The sequence below is a fragment of the Protopterus annectens genome, chromosome 7.part0 (genome assembly GCF_019279795.1).
Source record: "Protopterus annectens isolate FY-2018-M chromosome 7.part0, PAN1.0, whole genome shotgun sequence".
In the NCBI taxonomy this organism is placed as follows: Eukaryota; Metazoa; Chordata; order Ceratodontiformes; family Protopteridae; genus Protopterus; species Protopterus annectens.
The window spans coordinates 609,406,416-609,429,126 of NC_056739.1; the positions used below are offsets into that span (position 1 = coordinate 609,406,416).

General features: G+C 43.8%; 1 protein-coding gene across 1 annotated transcript in view; it reads right to left on the reverse strand.

Moving 5' to 3' along the window:
- Positions 1–6,110: 6,110 nt before the first annotated feature.
- The window catches only part of ARID3B (AT-rich interaction domain 3B), a 348,945-nt gene continuing 332,344 nt past the window's right edge, over positions 6,111–22,711 (reverse strand). Inside the window, exons 5-6 of the mRNA XM_044076308.1 lie at positions 17,647–17,736; positions 6,111–8,149 (exon numbers count right to left, since the gene is read on the reverse strand). Of these exons, the coding sequence (XP_043932243.1) occupies positions 7,989–8,149; positions 17,647–17,736 (251 nt within the window). The 3' untranslated portion in view covers positions 6,111–7,988. The remainder of the gene's footprint in view (positions 8,150–17,646; positions 17,737–22,711) is intronic.

Sequence of the window (22,711 nt, forward strand, 5' to 3'; positions counted from 1 at the left end):
TCCAAGATGGCTCCACGATGGCAGTTTGCATTAGAAGACATACAGAATAAATAGTTCCAATGATCTCACATCAAGAGTGAAAGAAGCAAAATACTTTTTGATGTACCTCATCTTCCTTACCTAACAGGTGGCGCTGTGGTAAACAGTATATTCCTGTTACTAACTGCAGCCAGGTCTATCACTGCTTTGTGCCACCTCTACAAACCAGGCCTATCATTTGGTGCCTTGTATAACTATCAAAGAGCATAGTATTTACTAAATATGCCTATGATAATATCTCTTAATGCCAAAAGAAGATTAGTCAGACTGTTCACTGCTAATATATCCAAAATAACACACTTTACAGGAAGTCGCCGTTTTTCCCCCACAGTTGAAGTCAGGCTCAGGACCTTAGAGAAGGAAACTGGAGAACAGGCTGAAAACAAAGGCTCCATCAGTGGTGACTACTTGCTATCCTAGAACTAAATATGCCAGAAATCTGGAAATCTCCTCTTCTTCTACATTAGACACAAGTGAAAATAAAAATTAAGCAGGCAACCAGGCTCCACACAAATATTTACTAAATGAAGCACTTTCGTCCGAAAATACAAAGGACTTCATCAGAAGGGCTCCACCTCCAATCTCTGTAACCAAAACAAGAAAGCTGCTCTGCTAAAGGCAGTTCAATCCAAAACGTAGTGCAACAAACAAAAGAACGAAAGAACTTGCCACCAAAGTTGAAATCGACAGTGTAAAACTTGAAATGACCCGAAAGCTAAAACATCATCCTTTATTAAAACTTTTAAAATTTAGAAGGATAAGCGCTTTCAGTAAAACCTTCATCAGATCCTGATTTCATAATCTAAAGTCACTGTTTAAAAATCCATTGAGAACCAATCAGAGTTCTCTAAGTCACAGCTTGAAGAAAGCCTGTGTATAGCCTATTAAGGGCTTACATTCATGCACACCTCTAATCTTGACCAATCATTGTAATTCAATCTACCAATTCATCTTTCCTTTAGAATTTCTTCCTTTTTAAACTTCTCTCCTTCAGAACGGGTTTCAGAGGTATTACGCCATTCAGACCTGGCAGTTAGTCAGCCCTTAAGTCCATGATCCATTTAACTTCCTCCTTTGTATTCCTGGACGGAAGTGCTTAATTTAGAAAATATTTGTGTGGAGCCTGGTTGCCTGCTTCCTTTTTGTTTTCATTAGACACAGATAAAAGAAATGTTTCCATTCTAAGGCCTGCAATAATTTTAGGGCTCCACCTCCAGTCTCTGTAACCAATGGATGTGGAAGGAGGTCATCTCTAGAGTGAAGAAAAGGGGAAGTGAAACAACTTTCAGTACAGTTCCTTCTAGTCTGTCATTTTACTTAGGACTCCTGCCACTTTCATAAGCAATCTGTGGAACATGAGAAGGTATGACTCATGAACATCAGTCAGTTCCTTCTATGCTTTCTACAGATCTATTCTAAACTCCCCATGTGCAAAATATGCAACAAACTTTCCCCAGTGACAACAGTACCATAAATGTCAGTGGTTTCCCTAAATATGAAGTTTTATTTCTTTTTCCTTATATTTTTGCCTTAGTTCTAAGTAATTCTGGGGTAATATTTTACAATTCCAGATCCTTCTCCATTGAATATTCCATGCCTTCTTCCCCAGCAGGTAGGCAAGGGTCTTCACATCCTTGTAAAACCTACCTTTCTCAGTCTCCATTTTATCCTTAATAAATATGCTTCTAAAGCTATCCGCCACACAAATCTGCAATTTAGAATAGGCCCTCACCTCTGCATAATTCATAATCCTCCAACATGAGTTCTATCCTCAAACAAATCACATGCACTGGAAATAAAAATCCTTTGAGGGAACCTGAATGCCACATTCACCCTTGTTAATGTTTTAGGACATCAGCAAAGTTTCTACTTTTTTTTTTTCAGAAATAATGTTTAAGAGCAGCTGGAAATAAGCAAATTATCAACAATTATTATTTTTTTATTTTCAGCTAACTCCTAACTTTGTAAGTTCTCTTTGTATAGTTAGTCTAGCTGATGGACATGTTATTTAGTTTTGGCTTGTTCTTGTTTCTCTTACACAGTATAAATTTTAATAAGAAATTTGGCAACAGGCATATATGACTGTGCAAAAAATTGCCTGGAGGAATAGCTGAATCTGTGAACACGAACATTTGAATGATAAGAAGAAATGGAAAAGCACAGTTTTGCACTGGTTGGTGCAAGACAGGAGTCAAGTGAAATGAAATTCAAGGCCAACTAAAGTTTCAGGTAGGGGACAAGGGAATACTGGGAAATTTCAGATTAAAGGAACCCCTAAATTATACCCACACCATCACTCCCCCTTTCAGTAAGATCTGATGTTGCAACACTTCAAATTTAAATAGTTACAAGATGCCTTTATTCTGCTTTTAAAAATGAAAAATTCAAACTCAACAAGTGTTAACTAAATAGAAGGATTTAAAGCTTTTTCCTTTAACTTCGGCAGCATTAGGAAGGTAAGCAGAGTCCACAAGGTCGTCCCAGTCAAAAATGTAACAACTGCAGTAATGAACTTAATGATGTAATTAGGACTTAGTGTGCATTATCAAACAAATAATATGATCCAGTGTATATGCTTATCACGTAACTATAATACTGGGTAGCCAAATGGGTAGAGTTACAGCCTCATGTGCAGTAGGTGCAGGGTTTGAACACATGGAAGGGAAATTAAGCACTTATTTCTAGGAGTCCAAAAAATGAAATTGCACTCATTGTAAGCATTCTTAACCCTGGAAGAAGCTGAAATTTGTGCAGTCACAGAAACCTGGTTCAAAACCGCGGAGAACATCCCAGCCATACTAGGTTACTCATACCATCATTCACTCAGTCCCCAAACCATGGGCAGCAAAACAAAAGGAGGTGGGGCTGCAATATATATAAAAGACACACACACATCTAGGCTGGTCATTCAGTATGGTGCAAACGAAACACTCCAGGTGCGATTAACAATTGACAAGACCCATATTCAAATCATAGCTAGCTATAGGCCTCCACCTCTGACTCAAGATGCCCACTCCACCTATCTGGACCTCTTCTAAACTATCAAGATTCAACTCTTTACCCTGATCCTGGGCGACTTTAACTATCCAACCACAGATTGGAAAAAATACTCATGCCACAACACAAATGCCCAGAGATTCCTTGATTTCATCAATGCAAATGCCTTCCACAAGAAGTGAAAATATCTTGGACTTGGTATTAACCAACAGGAGTAACCACTGCAGCATCCCTTCAGTGTCATCATCCCTGGTAAGATCCAACCACAAATCAGTCACTTTTGAAGTCACCATCTCCCCCGACCCTACCCAGCTAAGATCAAACGAAAAAAACTTCTCCAAAGCTGATTACAATCTCCTGAGGGAAGGTATAAACAGCTTCACAGCCCCCTCCCCCCTCATAGGAACTGGCACATACGTCCAAACTTACACCAAAGTACTATATGAGCATTTATACAGATGCATGGAATCAGGAATACCAGACAAGACAAAAGCATCCTCATCAAGGAAGAGTAATCCTGTCTGGTGGACATCTACAATAAATAAACTCTATAATGAAAGGAAAAAATTGCTGTTCAGAACCAAGAAGGAGCAGATGCCTAATTGGAAGCAATCTCTCCTTAGCCTGAACAAGCAAATCTAGTGAAATCCTCCAAAGCAAATTTTGAGTTCAAACTGGCCACATCTACTAAAGACAATCATAATGCCATATATATGTCCTTAATCTCAAGGGAAGCACCCAGATCTGCTCAGAACTGGTGGTCAAGGACACCACATACACAAACGGTGCAGATATAGCCAACCTGCTGGCAGACAGGTTCAGTGAAAACTTCCCTCCTCTGTCCCCCCATCAGTAAAACAGGACATCCCCAGTACCTAACCCCCTTTATCTCTAGGGAGCAAGTTTTTACTGCCCTCTCAAAGGCAAAAGATACAGCCTCCATGGGACCAATAACATCCCAGGCTGCATCCTACATGAAGTCAGGCAGGAACTTGCAGCACCATTACACACCCTATTCAACCAAAGCCTGAGGGCCGGCTTCATCCCAGCCAAGTGGAGGACAGCTACTGTCATCCCTTTGCATGAAGGTGGAGCATCCAGAAAATAATAGACCCATCAGCCTAACTAGCCTGCTCTTCAAGGTCATGGAGCAGATGATCATGGAACTCATTAACAAGGACACTGGCAACCTCCAGACACTTGATCCCACACAGTTTGGTTTTGTCAAAGGGGAGGTCCTGCCTGTTAAATCTGGTCGAATTATCTGAGACAGTCACCAAGGCCATAGATGCACACCACCAACTTTGACCTGGCCAAAGCCTTCGATACTATTCCCCACTCAGGTATAATACATAAACTTTCTCAACTAGGCATCACTCCATAAGTTACCAGATGGGTAGCAGACTGGCTCACAAATAGAACTCACCTAGTCAAAATAGGGGAAGCCACATCAAGGGAGGATGGCCTAATGGTTAAGGTGTTTGCCTTGCAAACACAAGGTACAGGGTTTGAATCTCACAGGGGATAACTGGCGAGGCTTAAAATCGCAAGGGCAGTTAGCCTAGTACTAATCTATGAACCTAGAACCTAAGTAGTCGATCCATAACAAGCAGTGTACCCCAGGGATTGGTCTTGGGGCCCTCTGCTGTTTGGGATATACATATTGGAGGTGCAGGCCAAATCTAGTGGGCTATGGTTGACCAAGTTTGCAGATGACTGTAGCTGGGTGCTGTCATCAATTCCCCTAGTGATGTGGACATCCTCCAAGAGGCTCTCACCCAAACAAATGACTGGTGCCAGAAACATGGCCTCAAACTGAATGCCAAAAAATGTATCATCATTCCTTTTGAGGAGAGTGACGTCCCAACAAATGATCACATTGCTAATAAGCATGCAATTAGTCATGAGGGACTTGGGCACCCAGGTTGACAGCAAACTGACTTTTGACTACCACATTGCCTCCATTGTACGGAAAGCTTTCTACATGGCCCACCTGATTAGTAAGGGTATCTCATCCAGGGACAAGGTGGTCATAACATCCCTGTATTCTTCCCTTATAAAACTCATTACTGAGTAGTGTCCCTTTTGGCATGTACCTCACAAAGCACATGCAGCAGCTGGAGAGACAACAGAGGTTCTAGACCCAGAAAATCCAGGGTCTCAAACATCTACCCTACACAGATAGGCTAAAAGCTCTGTCCCTCTACTCAGTCTCTTACAGACTCCTCAGAGGTGACCTCTTTCTGGCATACAAAGCAATCTCAGACCCCGCCCTAATGTGACAGCATATCCACAAGTCAAGCTCCACTCGAGTAACCCACTTGCGCAACCTCAACCTGGTCTGTGATATCAATAGAAATCGTTGGCGGGACAAATTTGTGTCCCAGAGACTCCCCCTTTTGTGGAACAGACTCCCACTCCAAATAAAGTAGACTACCTCATTAAACCTTTTTAAGCGCAACCTGGATAACTGGATGGGGAACAGAAAATACACCCCTGGGATTCCACCTGTGTCCCTGCTGGACAGTGGCAAAGGGTGCTGACTTGTTGAAACATGGGCTAAATTCTTGGCTAGGCTTGTAAGGGCCTCATGGCCAGTAGCCTAGTATAATGGTAATTCATACTTACTACTAGAAATAAATATCTCTTGTAATTCTACTTTAGCAGCAAGCACACATTTCAGACCCTTTCATTATGCACAGCTTGCTGTTCTATCGATTCTTCTTTTCAAATTTGCCCATTACAATGTTGTTAGCAGAAAAAAAAAAGAGTATTCCAAGCAGCTGAATTTTGGCTCAGCCATGACATGACGGTTTGAATTGTGCCAAAAGAGGGGCAGTCATCTCCTATGCTCTTCTCTATACATATAAAGACAGACGTGCAAAGATCCATGAAATTATTTACAGCAAGAGGCAAGTGTACCTCTCCTCCCTACACACACCCCTAGATAACATTTTTTACAGTAGAAGCAAGATGTGAGAGGAAGTCTACCTCCCCACCCATATCTACACCCCTCAGTCCACACCCTCACAGTATCATAGTCTATGACCCCCCCACACACACACACACACAAACTCAAAATTCAAAATTATTTACAGCAGCAGCAGAATGTGCAAGAAAGTGTAACTCCCGGCCATATCCACACCCCACACCTACATGCACACACACACACAACCACAGATGAGGTTTACAGCAAACGCAGGGTGCATCACCCCATCCCACACCCTCACAACATTCATGCCTCCACAGACAGACAAACACACACACACACACACACACACACCCTGGATGACCTCATTTACAGCAGAAGAAAGGTGTATGAGAAGTGTACATAGATACATATGTAAATATGGAGACACACACATGCATGCACACACTCTGTATGACATTTTCTTTTAACAAGTTTGTTGTCAACAAGATTTGTATTGCTTAATTTCATACAGAGAAAAAGCCTTTCGATCCAGCCTTCCCTTTCTGTCTTTGACCTGTATCCCATGTGTTTTACCTGGATATGATGCAAGGACAACAAAAAACAGAATGGCATTCTATACATATGTGAGTACACATGCCTAATAACTGGATCCTGAATATTTGGGAAAAATAGCAGTGAAAACTAATTATGACTTGAAAGAAAAGATGTGTGGTGAATACTGCATTACTATGAGACAGAGGACCAGTGGCAATGAGAGTAGCTCTGCCATCTCACAGCAAGAAGGTCTCAAGTTCGATGCTCATAAAGCATGCCTTTTGTCTGCATGCTTGCCCTGTGTCTGCAAGGATTTTCCCAAAGGTACCCCAGTTCTCCTTCACCACCCAAAGACATGCAAGTAGGTGAAGTGGTGTTCTCCAAATTGCCTATAGGTGTGAATATACTGTGTGTGTGTGTATGTTTACGTGCATTCTGGGAAAGATCAGCATCCTGCAAGAATGGATTTAATTCTTATGTGTGGCTTAACATCCCTGCAAAACTGGAAAAGGATAAAGTGAGTTACTGGAAAATTAATGAATGTACTACTATGAAAAACACTCTTCCATTAAAAATAATGTGGCTGGAAAAAGACTGCCAAAGTTCGCTTGAATGGAAACATATAAAAGACAACCAAGGATAATCAAAATGGGGCTCCAGTAGTTAAACAACTTGAACATTCTGAACTTGCATATTTATGAATATTATTACTGTTATGCAAATTGATTGTGTATGCATAATGGGATTTTTTTTTTTTTTTTTTTTTGTAATTTGTGGTGGGTGGGACAGGCACTAAGTAGAAATAGTCATAGTTAACCTGGCTGCTGGTAATAATGATGTGGTCACTTAACCTAACAACCATGACTAATACCTGTGACCCTTTCCAGCCAAGACCACATTAAACCATGGTGGCAAACGTAAATAAAAAAAATTATTTTCATGTTTGTGTATATTTAGAACAAGTCTGAAACCTGAAAGACTATACTGTCTATAGGTTAACTGCTTCAAAACTACGACTTTCTTACTTTAAAAACAAACATATATCAATACCAACATTTCACTGGATTGTCAATAAGGCATGCCACTGTGTTTTGTGATCATGGCAAGAGAGAAATTGTGGTGCGTCTGTCCTGCACATCGCAGCCATGACTTACTAGCTCAGACTCACCGAGCACTTTGCACATCCATCGTCCTGCTCAGTGCTGCAATGGCGACAGGCAGTGATGTAATAAAACAGTCAATTCTGCATACATCATGATAAAGGACATGGTCAGGACATCAGAGTCACAGTTCTGTTGCTTTGGCTGCATATTTTTCAACAATAACAATAACAAACGACAATAACAAGAACAACAAAAACAGTCCAACAGGTTCCTTGAGTTTGAGGTAACTTGTGCAATTGTTCAGTCACTTAATCCCTGCCTTAATATATAGAAAAATACAATCAGGATGTGTCCTTTCTTTTGTCACTTGTCAGCTTCCTTCTTCAGGTGGAATTGCTGGTTGAAGGCTCTGCTGAGGCAAAGTTTTTTGATGAGGTAGAACTAGGGGAGTTGTGAGACCCCGGTGGGATGCTACTGCTGCTGCTTGTGCTGTTGCTGGGTCCCGCAAATACCTGAAGAGACGGCCTCTGAGCAAACAGAACTCCTGTAGGTGAATAGAAACCATTTCTATGTGTTAATCTGGCTGGCTGGGCTACATAATCATACAAAATGTAACAACTGCAGACTTCAAGTCAACAACTATCAAGTCGATTAATGTGGGCTTTGTAAAGCGCCACTCTGAGTGTAATGACAAAACTATGTAAATTTCTTAAACAATAAAACCATTATGTAGACTTCCAATATATATTTTCTCAAATACATTTTCTGCCACCTAACTGCTACCTACTCCAGCGATTATACTGTCTGGCAACTTTCCATATCCTAACAATTAATTTATAAGCACCCAAAATCAAAGACTGCTTCACAGGAGGCACAGCCCATCAGTGCATGGCAATTGCCTGTCATTACTTTCTAATCCCTCCTGACAATTATTAATACTGGCTCGTATCCATCTCACTGAGCACTCTCAGAGAACGTATACACTTAAAAAAACACTACACACTAAGGTGTGTCCTAAACAGGGATTTACGTATCAGAAAAATAGCTACCACCAAAAGCAAGTCTCCAGGCCCAAAAAACAAATATAGTCCAAATGTAAACAAACCAAAGAAGGACCAGGAGCAGGCTGCAGATTCCAGTTTCAAAGTAGTTTATTCCAGAACAGACGACCTGACTAAGTGGGGGTACACACCTATGAAAGCGCTAGTGTTGTTTTGTGTTTGGATGTCGTCTGTTCTAGAATAAACTACTTTGAAACTGGAATCTGCAGCCTGCTCCTGGTCCTTCTTTGGTTTGTTTACATTAGGGGTTTACGTATGTCTAATGTAATGCTCTAAAGAGGCACAGTCGAGGTAGCTATATTAGTACCTATCTCAGCATGTCTACTAACTGCATGTTTTATGCAAGTAGGAATGCCCAGCAGCCCAACAGGGTGTGTTATCGTGTAAGTAACACCCGCCCAGGGGTGTTCCAAGGCCTAATGCAACTTTCTAATTTTAAGTGCAATGTTTAATACCTATCCCAAATTTTGCCCCACCCCCAACCCCATTATTTTATGCTTTACCCAGATTTCTTGAGTTAACAGGGTGAGAGTTATGCCTACCTCTTACCAAAAACATGACAATGGGCTGCCTGTTGCAACCACTGATCGATCTCTCTGTCTCTCTCCACTCTCACATCTGCTGACACGCACGCACACACACACACACACACACACACACACACACACACACACACACACATATACTATCCCAGCATCCTTAGGAAGCCTCTTGTTTCTACGGTTGGATGATCAGGCAGGTTCAGAAGATATTCTGAGAGGAATATTCATTTATTTATTTGACATTTGTTAACCGGGTTAGTCCATCTGGGCTAGTAGCCCATTTTCAGTGGAGAACTGAGGAGAAAAGCTCCAAAAGAGAACATTTACATTACAAAATGTTACTAGCACATACAGACTTTCAATACAGATTAAATTACAATATTAGATTCATAACCAAATAATGTCATCCCTCGGCAAAAAGACCTTCTGTTAAACAGAATCCAAATCTGTGAATCAGCTGTGGTTTTTGGACATTAGGGGTCAGTCCCACCTTCTAAAAACAATATATTGCAGTTTGCAGGCTGAGCGGAGTTCTTCAACAGAAGAAGCCTGAATCAATCAATCATCTAAATATGGACAGATGTGGATCCCCCTGATTCTGCAAAATATAATTACTGGTGCCAGACATTTCGTAAATTAATAGTAAGGCACAAAACTGGTAATGGATTTATTGCCTGGAAACCATCCTGGAAAAATGAGGAGAAAAAGCTTTTGTAGGGATAATTTTTTGAATGTGGGTATTACCAGAAATTTGCCGAGTCTTGAAAGATCTAGTATGGGTCTCCATGTCCCTTCCTTTCTTGGGACTAAGAAAAGGAGGGAGTAGAATCCTGTGCCTGCCTGTAGCTGTGGACTGAATGTATCCCTGCTGTAGGAGGCCTTCTATGAGGGTGTGGAATCAAATTTCTTTGTTGTTTTGGTGGAAGGGAGATGCCGAGGAAGGGCAGATTTTCAAAAACTGCATGGAGTAACCCTCTTTTATGATTTGTAGTACCTATTTATCCTGAGTAATCTGTTCCCAGTACATGAGAAAGGAGGAGAACTTTCCTCACAGATAGATAGTGCCATTGGGTTTTCAGGTTTGGGGAAAATTTGGGGGAAGGAGAGAGAGGTACTGAAAACATTCACAACCGCTCCCCTAAGTCTTCAGCGTTGATTTGCCACATTCAGTGGTACCTAGGCCTTTTCCTCTTTGGAGCTTTGTCCTGTCTTGGAAGGGACTGTCAGGGCTTGTTAGGGTAGTTTCTGTTGTATCCGGGAATAGAGTAAAATTAGATTTCTTTTACTGACTTTATTTGTTTCTCCTTTCTCTTCCAGTTTCTCCATCACCTTCTCAGATGGAGGTCTAAAGAGAAATTCTTTGTCTAGTAGAGCATTAAGGAGCTCTTCTTTGACATGGACTGACAGAGGCTGTGTCCTTTGCCAGGAATGTCTCCTTGTGATAGACACCATAGCAGCTACCCTACATAAAAGCAGCCAATGCATCGTAGCCATATTTAATTAATGTCTGGACACATGGAAGCCCATATTGCAGAATTCCTAGATGACCTTCTGGAGTGTCTTGTCTTGTATCCCCTCTGCCTTGGCTTTAATTTGTTTCTGTACAAATTCAAAATACCTGATCATGTGGAAATGGCAGTTCGGAGCTCTCATGTCCAGGTTAGATGAGTTGTAGTACTTTTGATAAATCAGTTAAAAGTCTATACTATCATTTGGCAAAGGGTTCTTGGCAACAGGGCCAGATGATCCTGTGGACACCACAACTGGATCTGCCACTTGGTTCTGATACAGGTGCTTGAGGTACTCAAGCACATTCTAGAAGCAGTTAGGCTTCCTGGGAGCAACAGGAAGTGACTCAGGCTGCAGTGATACGTCCGCAAATGAATCATCCAAGACTTGGTGTATTGGAGATATAGCCAAGGGTATAGGTACAGGCAAGCTCCAGAGCCTTCTATAGTTGTCTTGAGCCTGGAAGAATTCAATGGGCTCCCACTTAAGGGATTCATTCATTCTATGAAGGGTATCTCCAAAAGATAAGTTCTTAGGTGGTGAAGCTGAGGACAAGGTGTCTTTTGAGCCAGAATCTAAAAACTGCTGTGACAGAAAATCTTGGCAGAGGTAGCAGTGGATCTCAACAGCAGTGCCTGGGGTAAATCTGCCTGACATTTTGATGTGGGCATTTTGGGTGTGGGGGTGGACAACAGGCCTTAGGTCATGGGTGGGTGCCTGTGATGGCTCCTGAGGATTTCTACCTGAACAATAATCAAGAAGATGCTGCCCTCACCCTTGGTCACTAGAACTCTGGAGTCCAAAGCTGCAACCTGCTGGGCAGCTTCACAGGTTCATAAGTTGGTATTAGGCTATCGGCCTTAAGGCCTATATAAGCCTAGCCATAACAATTCCCTGGATATTTCTTCCCACAATATTTACTTCCCTGGACCCCTGTCTAGCAGGGCGACTGACATGATCCCCGGGGTGAATTTCCTATCTCCCAACCAACGTCAAGGTTCCCTTTGAAGAAGGCCAAGGAGGCACCCAGATTGACATGTACGGGCAGTCTATTCCAAAGTATGGGGAATCTCTGGGTCAGGAACCTATCCCTCCAGCATATTTTGTTCATTGTGATGACAAGGTTTAGATCTCTGGAGTGTGTGGCTCTGAGGGACTAGGATTTCTTTAGGTGGAGCATGTCCAACAGCTCAGGGTTTGACATGGCCTTGTATGTTAAGCAGAGATCGCCTCTGAGTAGATGATATGCTACAGAGTATAGATGGAGTTTTTTCAGACAGTCAGTACAGGGCATCTGCTTTAGGCCTGTGATTCTTTTAGTGAGTTATTTCTGCAGCCTTTCCTGCTGTTTCAGATGTCTTGTGAGGTACATACAAAATGGGGAGTTGTACTCTATAATGGGTCTAATGAGGGATGAATACAGTGGGACAATGACCGTTCTGGATGAAAAGCCCTTAGTGATGAGGTGTGCCACATAGAAGGATTTCCAGACTGTTGTGGCGATGTGGTTACTGAAGGTGAGACCACTGTCCACCTGTGTCCCTAAGTCTCTCATCACACTTTCGGTGTTTAGTGTACTGCCACCTATGTGGTAATTCATGGGTCCATGGTTTTCCCAAAGCAGATAACTATACATTTCTTGGCATTAAGCTTGAGCCCATGGCTCTGGCACCAAGCATCTGTTTCTGTGAGGCCCTTTTGTAGACTATCCACATTATTTGGGGATTCAATAATGGCTCCCAGTTTGCAGTCATCTGCAAACTTTGTTAGCCAGAGTCCCCTAGTGTTGGCCTGTACTTCAGAGAAGTAGATGCCAAACAACTGTGGTCGCAGGACTGAACCCTGAGGTACTCCACTTGTCACTTGTCTGGAGCTGGACTTGGAGTTGGCTACTTTTACAGTCTGGGTTCTGTCAGTAAGCCAGTTGGCAACCCATTGAGTGACATAGGGATTTATGCCCAGCTTAGTAAGTTTATCTATGATTCCAGAGTGGGGGATGGTGTCAAAGACCTTAGCAAGGTACAGATAGGCTGTGTAGACCGCCTTACCCTTGTCCACAGCTCTGGAGACAGATTTGAAGAAGTCAATCAGATACAGGAGACAAGATCGTCCCTTCACGAACCCAAACTGGGTGGGATTCAGTGTTTGAAGGTTGCCAATGTGTTTTTTATAAGTTCCATGATAATGCATTCCATGCCCTTGCAGATCAGGCTCATCAGACTGATGGGATGGTAGTTCCCGGGATCCAAGGTGGATCCCCCCTTGTGGAGTGGGATAACTGTAGCTGTGCGCCACTCAGTGGGCATGAAGCCTGAGGTGAGGCTATGATTAAACATGACACTTACGTGAAGTGCCAGTTCATATTGTCGTTCATGTAGTACACAGCCTGGAATGTCATCTGGTCCCATGGATGCTGTATTCTTACTTTGGAGAGTGCGGTTTCTACCTGTGTGGCCGATATTACAGGAATTTGGCAATCTTTTGGTATTGAGATGGGCCCTTTATGGGGTGAGAGGGGGGTGAAGTTGGCACTAAATCGATTTGCCAGGATATTGGCAATATCCTTGGAATCAGTACATTTAATGCCATTCTGTTGTAGCTCAGAGCATATCTGAGCGTTGCCATTTAGATTCTTGACATAACTATAGAATGCCTTGTGGTTGTCTTTTGGAATCTTTGGCAATTTTATTTTCTATAACTAGCTTTGGAGGATTTTATGAGGGATCTCAGCTTCTTACTGAGACTGGTAAGGGAGTTTTTTGCACCCTGGGATTTTCCTCTTTTCTGCAGCAGTTTTTTCTTCTGTTGTATAGTTTGTTTATAGCAGGGGACCATCAGATTGGCTTCCTTTTTTTGGAGGAGAACATCTTGGTTCTATTTGGGATGGCATGATTCATGCACGAGTGGATGTGCTCATACAATGCCTTAGTGTAGGATTCAGCAGTCGAACTTTCAGCTCCCGTCTGCATGGGTGCCATGAAGTTTGTCACTTCTGACCTGAGTAGCATGAAGTTGAAGTTGGAGAAGTTTTTTATCGAGGTTTCCTTACTCCCCTGGGGGTGGGATGTGGATGTCAAGGGTGATTTGCTTATTGTCAGACCTAACCAATGAGGGGGTGACCGATGGTGTGAAGCATCTATCTCCCATGTTGGTAACGACCAGGTCTAGGATATTGGAGCCCCTGGTGGGACAATGGATTAGTTGATCCAGGGTGCTGGAATTTATGAATTCCAAGAACCATTCGGAAAAAGTGTTGGTACCTGAGTAGTTTTCCCAGTTAATGGCAGGGTAGTTGAAACCACCCAGTATTAGGGTGTTTGGTTGTACCTTAACATTTTCCAGTATGTTTAGAAAGGTGCAATGAGAATCTTGGAGCATGGTGGGGGATCTGTAGCAAGCTACAATTTGAATTGCAGTCTTACCTAGTGTTAGTTGCACCTGGAGAATTTCAGATGCATTGTGTTGGGCAACTAGCCTGGAGGTGTGAATATCCTTGGTGAATATGGACACTCCTCCACCTTTAGTGTTTTGGTCTTGGTTTGGTGGCCGAAAAGTGTGGTTAAGAGTTGTAGCCTGGTATTGCAGGGGTGCTCTCTGGAGCCTTGAACCAAGTCTCAGTTACTGCACAGATATTGATGTTCACCATTTTTAGGAGTGCCTCGTGAGAGTGCATTTTGAGGTTTAGACTTCTAGCATTGAGTAGCATTACCTTCAGATTTTGCATGCTTGTATCTGTTACAGTGGTGGTTTTGTCCTTTGAACCTTGCCTAAAAAAGGCACTATAGGGTTGACAGGAGCTTTAGCCAGTAACCTGAACCTTAGGGGTGACAGGTGCAGATCATCTCTGGCAAAGCATTGTGGTTTGTCGATCATGGCGTCCCAGGCAGACAGATACTGGATCCCCTTTGAATAACACCAGAAACTTAGTCAATTGTTGAAGTCAATCATTTTGTCCTTATACTGTGGTATCATTCTGTGTGAAGGCAATATGCTACTCAGGGCTAAGGTCATACCTGCCTGGGCCACATGATCCGAGAGCTCTTCCATGTCTCTTTTCATGTAGTCCACGGAGGTATGTCTCAAGTCAGTCACTCAAACATGGACAATGACAGAGTCATATTTGTACTTGTTGTGGAGTGACTTGAGTGCATGGGTTATGTGGCGGATTCTGGCAGGCACCCAACAGGCAGCTGACTGTAATTTTCTCCTTGTTCAGCCTGGTGAGTGGGACATCAGTGTGCCTGACTATAGAGTCACCTATGACTAAAGTGCTGGGTATGTTGTCTTGCCTTAGGGGCTGTTGTTGGGTGGCACACTGGTGTTGTGAGCTATGTGTCACTTTGGTTGTGACTGGTGTTTGTTTACATTTCAGCTTCGGAGGCCCTTGTTGCTTGGGCAGGTTAATGTTAAGGGCCTCCGCATATGTGGGTTTAGTGCTGCTATGTGTGAGTGTTGATGTTGTGGGTTTTGAAGGGCTATGTGTTGCTTGAGGTGTAGTGCAGGTGTTAACTTTCTCCTCTTGACTGTCTAGCACAATCTTGGCTGGAGATAACTTTGCTTCCAGTTTGGCTATGTAAGTGCATCTCTCGCAGGTTGTTGGGTGGTAGGAGAGGGTTGTCTGTGTACATGAGGCAGTTGCTGCATTGCCCCTGTATGCCCAGATTCACCAGCTGGACAGCAGAAATCACCAGAAGCTGACCCTTGGACATGCCTGTTTAGGTGACTTTTTGTAAAGTACGAGAACTGTTTTCCCTTACCTTTGCAAGGTACTTTGCAATTATAGGCTGTTTAGTGCCTACGATTAATTTCTCCTTATTAGCAAGGAGAGTTGAGTACTTGTATCAGTTTAAGGCTTCCTAGTGCTTTCCAGCAGGTTCTAGAGCAAGTGCTAGTCACAGGGGTTCAGATTTTTAATGCTACTACTGAGAAACCAGCTAGTTCTAAGGGAGAATTTGAAAAGCAGAATTTCTGGCACCTGGAATAGATTAACCATAGCCCGGTGGTGCTGCACAATGTGAAAAATGTGCAAACACATGTGTTTTTAAGCCAGAAAGTTGAAAGGGATAGAAATCAGCCCAAAATGGCTAAAATTACAATTTCAGAGCTGGAAACCACTCCTCTAGAGTTAGACAGGCAGTATAATGCTCACCACTCCCACTGGTAAGCAGTAGCACTTCCCTCTACCACAGCAAGGTCTGGAAAGCTCTGAACACAGAAAATAAAGTCCTGAAACCAGCAAAGCCTGGGATCTGAACTATACTAGCTAGGAAAGGTTCAGACACAACCAATGACCCAACTAACATCAGTCTGGTGTTGGCTCAAGAGGACTTGGACTGGGTCACATTCACAGCAGCCTCCAGAGGGATGCACCACAGGACTGGACCTAACAGGTATCTGACCAGAAAGCTGCAAAGGACCTCATCTGAGTTGACAACTTTGATGAGTTGACAACTTTGAGCCAGGGTGGGGAGTCAGACACAGGGATGATGTTAATTTCTTGCACATTCTTTAAGCACTTCTCTTTATGCTTCTTTGGAAAAAACACAGCATGCCTGACTCAAGATACTGACTGTGAGATTTAGCCCCATGCTTTATGGTTCTCTCATTAAATCTAGCACAAAATGAGCAATTAGGTATGTTGTGACATAACTCTTTTTTGTTGAGTCTTTCGGCTTTTCCCGGTTAGGGGTCGCCACAGCGGAACTCCGGTCTGATAATGATTGGCAGTAGATTTTTACGTGCCGAGTTGCCGGCCCTGACTTACAACATTCAACGAAGGTACGCCCATTCACGCTCTAGCTGAGAATCGAACAGGACAACGTCTTACTGTGAGGCGACAACGCTACAGCAGCACCACCACCAATAATTTTATTAAAACAATCTGAAAGTCTTCAGCTTTGTTTCTAAGGTATAGAACAACCCCTCTTAGAAAAGCACCCATTTTTACCTTTCCACAAAGCTCTTCACAATCATTTCCACTTCATTAATGATTGTGCTTACTAAGTACCTTTAAGCAGAGAAAACAATAAGAATGGAAATCTTTGTGAAGGATCTGCTTCCCACATAAGAGACAATTACTGACCTTTTTGAACATTAAACAGCTAAATACTATTAGAGATAAAAAGAGTTTCCTCAAAGGGGTACTTAGCTGAATCCTCTGGTTTCAAGCCATCCAAGAGACAGCTTATGCTCATACAGTTAATTATGTACATCGGACTGGCATGGGAAGAATAAAATGAAGAAGGTACCAGTTGATGACGTCCTGATGTCATCCAGCAAGGCTGACTACCGTCTGGGGCGTGATGAAAGACTCTGGTATTCGGAACAGCCATGGGCTTCTGCATGGCAGACAGTCCCAAGACCTAGTACTGCAACTCTGGCAGTCTAAAAATTCTTTGACACACCGCAGGAGGAAAGGATAAAACCTGTAGTACTACTGCTGCTGTTACCTAGCTGCCCACAGGAAAAGAACCATGATGAACATTGGCTGACTTGAGTGTGTCCCATCAATCTTTGATAACAAACAGGAAAAAATGAATTTATGAATAATAAAGAAGGCCCTATGAAAGCTCTGCAATATTAACTAGCAGCTGTTTCCCAGAATGTAGCTGCTTAGAAGGGAGTTTGTCATATATGCTTCACACAAGTAACACAATGCAGAATTCTCAAAATGACACATATGATGTGGAAAAGACTCCAGTCATTAATACAACTACTATACTAAGTAAAGGGTATAGCTAAAACATGAAACAAGAAAAATCAGAAACAGCTCAGAAATCAGAAGGATAAAACCTTCTATATGACTGTCACAAATAACTAGGTAGAGCAAATCATTTCAACCTAATTCATTACTTCTTCTTCTTTCTTTCCTTTTTAACCTCTTCCCCTAGGCTTGTCACAACCAATAAAGCCATACGTCACACACTTACCTGTATAGATGGTGCCATTGATCTCTATAGACATGTTGATACTACCAATGCCATTCGTCGACAGGTTCAATGCCATTTCTTGTCTATCGTCTGGAGAAAAGAAGAACCAAAAACACATAATGAATAGAAAGGGACTGTAAAATCACACTACTCACTGACATCACACTTCAGCAGTGTCAGCCTAAAGCTTGCACGTTCAATACAGAGAGACGGCAGCCATGACCCTTTTCATTTGATCTGTCACTGCAAATACATTCCATCATTAAGTAAAATCTTAGATCACAAAATAAAAAAAAATCTCATATCCACCTTCACTTCTTTTATTTGCTACAAAAATCATTCCCAACAAATCATTACGTATTGCAACAAAAAAAAATAAATGATGTCTTACCATAACGTTCCATCTGAGTTGTTGATCTTCTTCCAGTCATCACTGATGGGTTCGGTTCTGAGCCCTCGGAACCAAGTCGGCCTAATACCAAGCTTGCGTGCACCAAAAACTCTCAAGCTAAGCTGCTACCCACAATGCCTTTTGCTCAGTTACCTCAGATCGAGTTTGCATGCAACATATAGAGAAAGAATAAGCCAGTGGCCATCTCTGCGCAGAAACCCTAATACACCACGAAGACCCAGAAGATCCGCCAGGAACCTTAGGAGGGGGTCGGTGGGAAGGTGTGATGACTGGAAGAAGATTAACAACTTAGACGGAACGTTATGGTAAGACATAACTTCTTCATCTGAAGTTGTTAAATCTTCTTCCTATTCATTACTGATGGGACACAGTCCCCAGCTACTTGGAGAACCTGGGTGGCCCTTATGGAAGAACATTCCTGAGAATCACTGAGCCAAAGGACGCTCTTCCCCTGGAGATCAGATCCGATTTGTAATGCTTGATAAAAGTGTGGGGCTTAGCCTAACTGGCAACTGCACAAATGTCATCCATGGAGGCCCTAGAGTGGAAGGCAACAGATGCTGCAATAGCCCTAGTTGAGTGAGCTTTGATTTGGCCCGGCTTAGATCCCTCCGCAAGTGAATATGTGAAGGCGATACAATCCCAGAGCCATTTAGACAAAGTAACTTTTGATACTGCACCTCCCACTCTAGGGCCTGCAAAGGAAACGTAAAGCTGGTCTGACTTGTGGAATGATTTAGTTCTGTCCAGATAAAAACGTAATTGTCTATGAACATCCAGGGAATGTAAGCAGTATTCTCCCTTGTTAGAGTAATTTGGGAAAAACACAGAGAGCTCAATGAACTGGTTAATGGAAAAGTCAGAAACCACTTTGTGGAGGAAGGATGGGTTAGTTCGAAGTGATACTCTGTCCTTATGACAGATCAGATAAGGGCTCTTGATACATAATGCTTGTAATTCCAAAATTTGTCTCGCTGAAGTTATAGCCACCAGGAATAAGGATTTCCAAGATAAGAATTTTAGATCACAGGTGGCAGCCGTCTCAAACGGGGGCAGAGGGAGAGCCTGCAGAACCCAGGACAAATTCCATGCCTCCACCGGCTGTCTGATGGGAGGCCTGCTGTGAAAAATACCCTTGAGGAAGGTCTTACAAAGATGAGAGGAGATAAGTGGTACTCCTTCAGACCCGTTATGGAAGTTGGAAAAAGCTGCATGATGGACTCGGATGGTAGAAATCAAGGCACCTTTGTCGAACAGCTCAGCCAAATAATGAAGAATAGTGGCTACAGGGGCTGAGAACAGGTCTAGCTCCTGATTAAGTGACCAAACAGAGAACCTTTTCCATTTATCCTTGTAAAGTTTTCTGGTGGATGGTTTATTAGAAGCCAAAATAATATCCCAGACAGGTGAAGAAAGGGTTTCTTGCCTTGCAACTAACGGAAGTGGAAAAACCAAGCTGTCAGCTTGAGGGTGGACAGATTCGGAGGAGTCAGCCCTTGTAGGTGAGAAAATAGGTCCTGATGAGTGTCTAGGATCCAAGGAGGTCGTAACAGATGAGGTCGAAGGAAGGGGAACCACACTTGACAAGGCCAAAATGGAGCAATGAAGATCACTTTGCTTCTCAACCGAATAGCCTTCCGCAGAAAGAGGGGGATCAGAGGAATCGGGAGGGTAAGCATAAAGGAGACCCATGGGCCAATCGTAGACTAGAGCATTTCTCGGTGACTCCCCAAGAGGGGGAAAGAGGGCAAAGTAGCTGCTGCATTTTGCATTTAAAGGGGAGGTGAAAAGGTTGCAGCATGGCTGGCCCCAGCGACTGAAAATTTCCGTCGCCACACTCAGGCTGAGAGACCACTCGTGAGGATGAAGTATGTATCTTCTCAGTCTGTCCGCAATTATGTTGGAGATCCCCGGGATGTGTTTTGTGATCAGGAAGCGGTTGGAAGCTATTGCCCACTGCCAGATTCTCATGGCTTCACGACAAAGGGGGTAAGACTTGTTCCCTCCCTGTTTGTTTATGTATCAGACCACGGACATGTTGTCCAACTGGACAGCAATCGTTCCAGATGGAAGAAGTGGATGAAAAGCTTGCAACGCCAACAGCACCGCTCTTAACTCCAGGACATTGATATGCAAATTGACCTCTACATAGGACCACGTGCATTGGACTGACTTTCCCTAGTAGTGCCCCCCCCCATCAGGGAAGCATCCGTGGTCACCGTGGTGCTGGGCTGTGGAACCTGGAAGGAACGACACCAAAGATTTTCATCTGTACGCATCCACCAGAGGAGATCTTGTTTGCAAATGTTGGTGATGAGAATCTTTGAGCTCAGGGGGTAGAGATTGGGTACCCACTGGGCCTGAAGGAGCCATTGTAGTAATCTCATGTGAGGTCTGGCTAAGGGGACTATGGGGATGGCTTCGGCCATAGATCCTAAGGCTTGAAGAATCTCGCTTGCAGACACCTTGCTTTGGCAGAGTATCACCTGAACCTGTGCCCTGAGTCTCTGAAGCTTGTGAAAAGGAAGAAAAATTAGGCTTGACTGTGTGCTGAATACAGTTCTTATGAGTTCCAGTTGTTGTGATAGCTGAAGGTTTGATTTCTGCCAGTGTATGGTGATGCCTAATTACTCCGCTAGATCCAAGGTGTAGCGGAGGGCCCTGACCAGAAAACGCTTGGTGGGGGCGGAGAGGAGCCAATTGTCTAGATATGGAATCACCTGGAATTCCTGAAGTCTCAGATAAGCTGTTACCACTGCAAGACATTTTGTGAACCCTCTGGGGGCCATCAAAAGACAGGGCTCTGAATTGGTAGTGATTGGCTCCCAGCCGGAAGGGAAGGAGGCTCCTGGAGCACTTGTCCATCTTGATATGGTAATACGCATCCCAGAGATCTAATGAGCACATTCACACACCCTCCTGCAGATAGGGGAGGATGGACTGAAACATGACCATGCGTAACTTGGTCTGAACTACTGATTTGTTTAGATGACCGAGATCCAGAATGGGCCTCCAGTCCCTTGTTTTCTTTGGCACCAAAAAGAATCTTGAGTCGAACCCTGATCCACACTGATCTGAGGGGACCTTTTGGATGGCTCGTTTTTGAAGTACCTTCCGTATCAAAAGCTGCCTCCTCCCTTTGACTGGGTGGAACATCAGGAAGGGATTTCGGAGGTCTTGGATTGGATATTAGTGGAATATGGTAGCCTCTGGTAATGATTCTCTGCACCCACTGATCATTCATAATGGATAGCCAGGCATCTTGGTGCAGAGAGAAACATGCTCCGACTGCTTCCAGAAGAAAGCAATCGGGCAGTGCCTCAGGAGCACAGATATGGTCTACCTGAGAAGGAATCTCTGGAGCCCTGGTTCCGGGGACCCCCTCTGCCCCGAATGGGACGTCTTAAATTATTTGAACCCCCTCTGCCTCTGGAGGAGTCCTCACCATGTGTGTCTCAGAAAGGACCTTGACACTTCTTGTGTCACATATTTCCGCTCCTCTGGTTCCTGGAGAATGAACGCTGAGGTTTGGAAAAGTGTAGGGCAACGGCAGACAAGGTCTTCCTGTTTTGCTCGCACCTGGCTAGTGTATCCTTGACCTTCACACCAAACAGAGATGAAGGCTCGATAAGGGCATTTAGAAAGGAAGACTTGAAGGAGTCCGCAAGGTCACAGATGCGCATCCAGGCGTGACATCTCATGACTACGCCTGCACCTGCAGCTCCAGCTGCTCCTTCAGTTGCCTGTGACAGCAACCTCATGGATGAATTAGATATGGATTCTAGGGTGGGACGTTGGGAAGCAACCTTTTCTTGTGCTCCATCTGATACTTGACCCGCGAGGGTTCCGGAGAGTTCGGAGATAAGATCTCTCTGGAGCCTCATAAAATGTGCCATAAAGTTCAGAGACCTAACCACGAAGGTCGCTGACTCAAAGACTCGCTTCCCTAACCTGTCCACTGCCTGGGACTCTCTGTTGGGTGGGCAAACAGCAGGACTCTTTTCTGCAAGGACCTTTTTCGTGGCAGCTGCCACCACCACAGCGTCCACTGGCAAGCCTCTGGACCAACGGGGTTGATCCTCTAAAGGGGAGAGTACTTTGTCTGATCTCCTGGGGATGGCCTCAATGGAGTTGGGATCCTTCCAAGCCCATTGCACGATGAGTTTAACCAGCTCATCGGCAGGGGGAGGGGGTCACCCAAGAAGTAGAGGGCCGAGAGCGAAAGGCCTGCAGGAATACGGATTCTTCTGAGGAAGGGTTGAGGACTTCCAGTCACCCCTCTGTTTCAAGATTTCTATGATGTCCCCGAAGGAGACATCATCAGGGGGTGACCGTGGGGACCCTTCCCCATCATCGTAGTCCATATCCTCTGTGATTGACTCCTCCGGGGAGTCCGTGTGTTTCCTCTTACACACCCTTTTCCAAGGGGGTTCTTCGGTGGGAACATCCGAGAAAGACTAGAAAGTGAAATGCCCTGGACAGGGGTCTCCTGGGCCTTGCGCTCTTGGAGTCCTGGAGGGTTGGACTTTGACAGCTGCAGCTCAGCAGGAACTGGAGAAATAACCAATTGTGGAGGATTGCTGGCAACAAGTGCCCTCTCCATCACCCAGAAGCGGTCCCGCCCGAAGAGGAATGGGAGCCCAGAACCGAAGA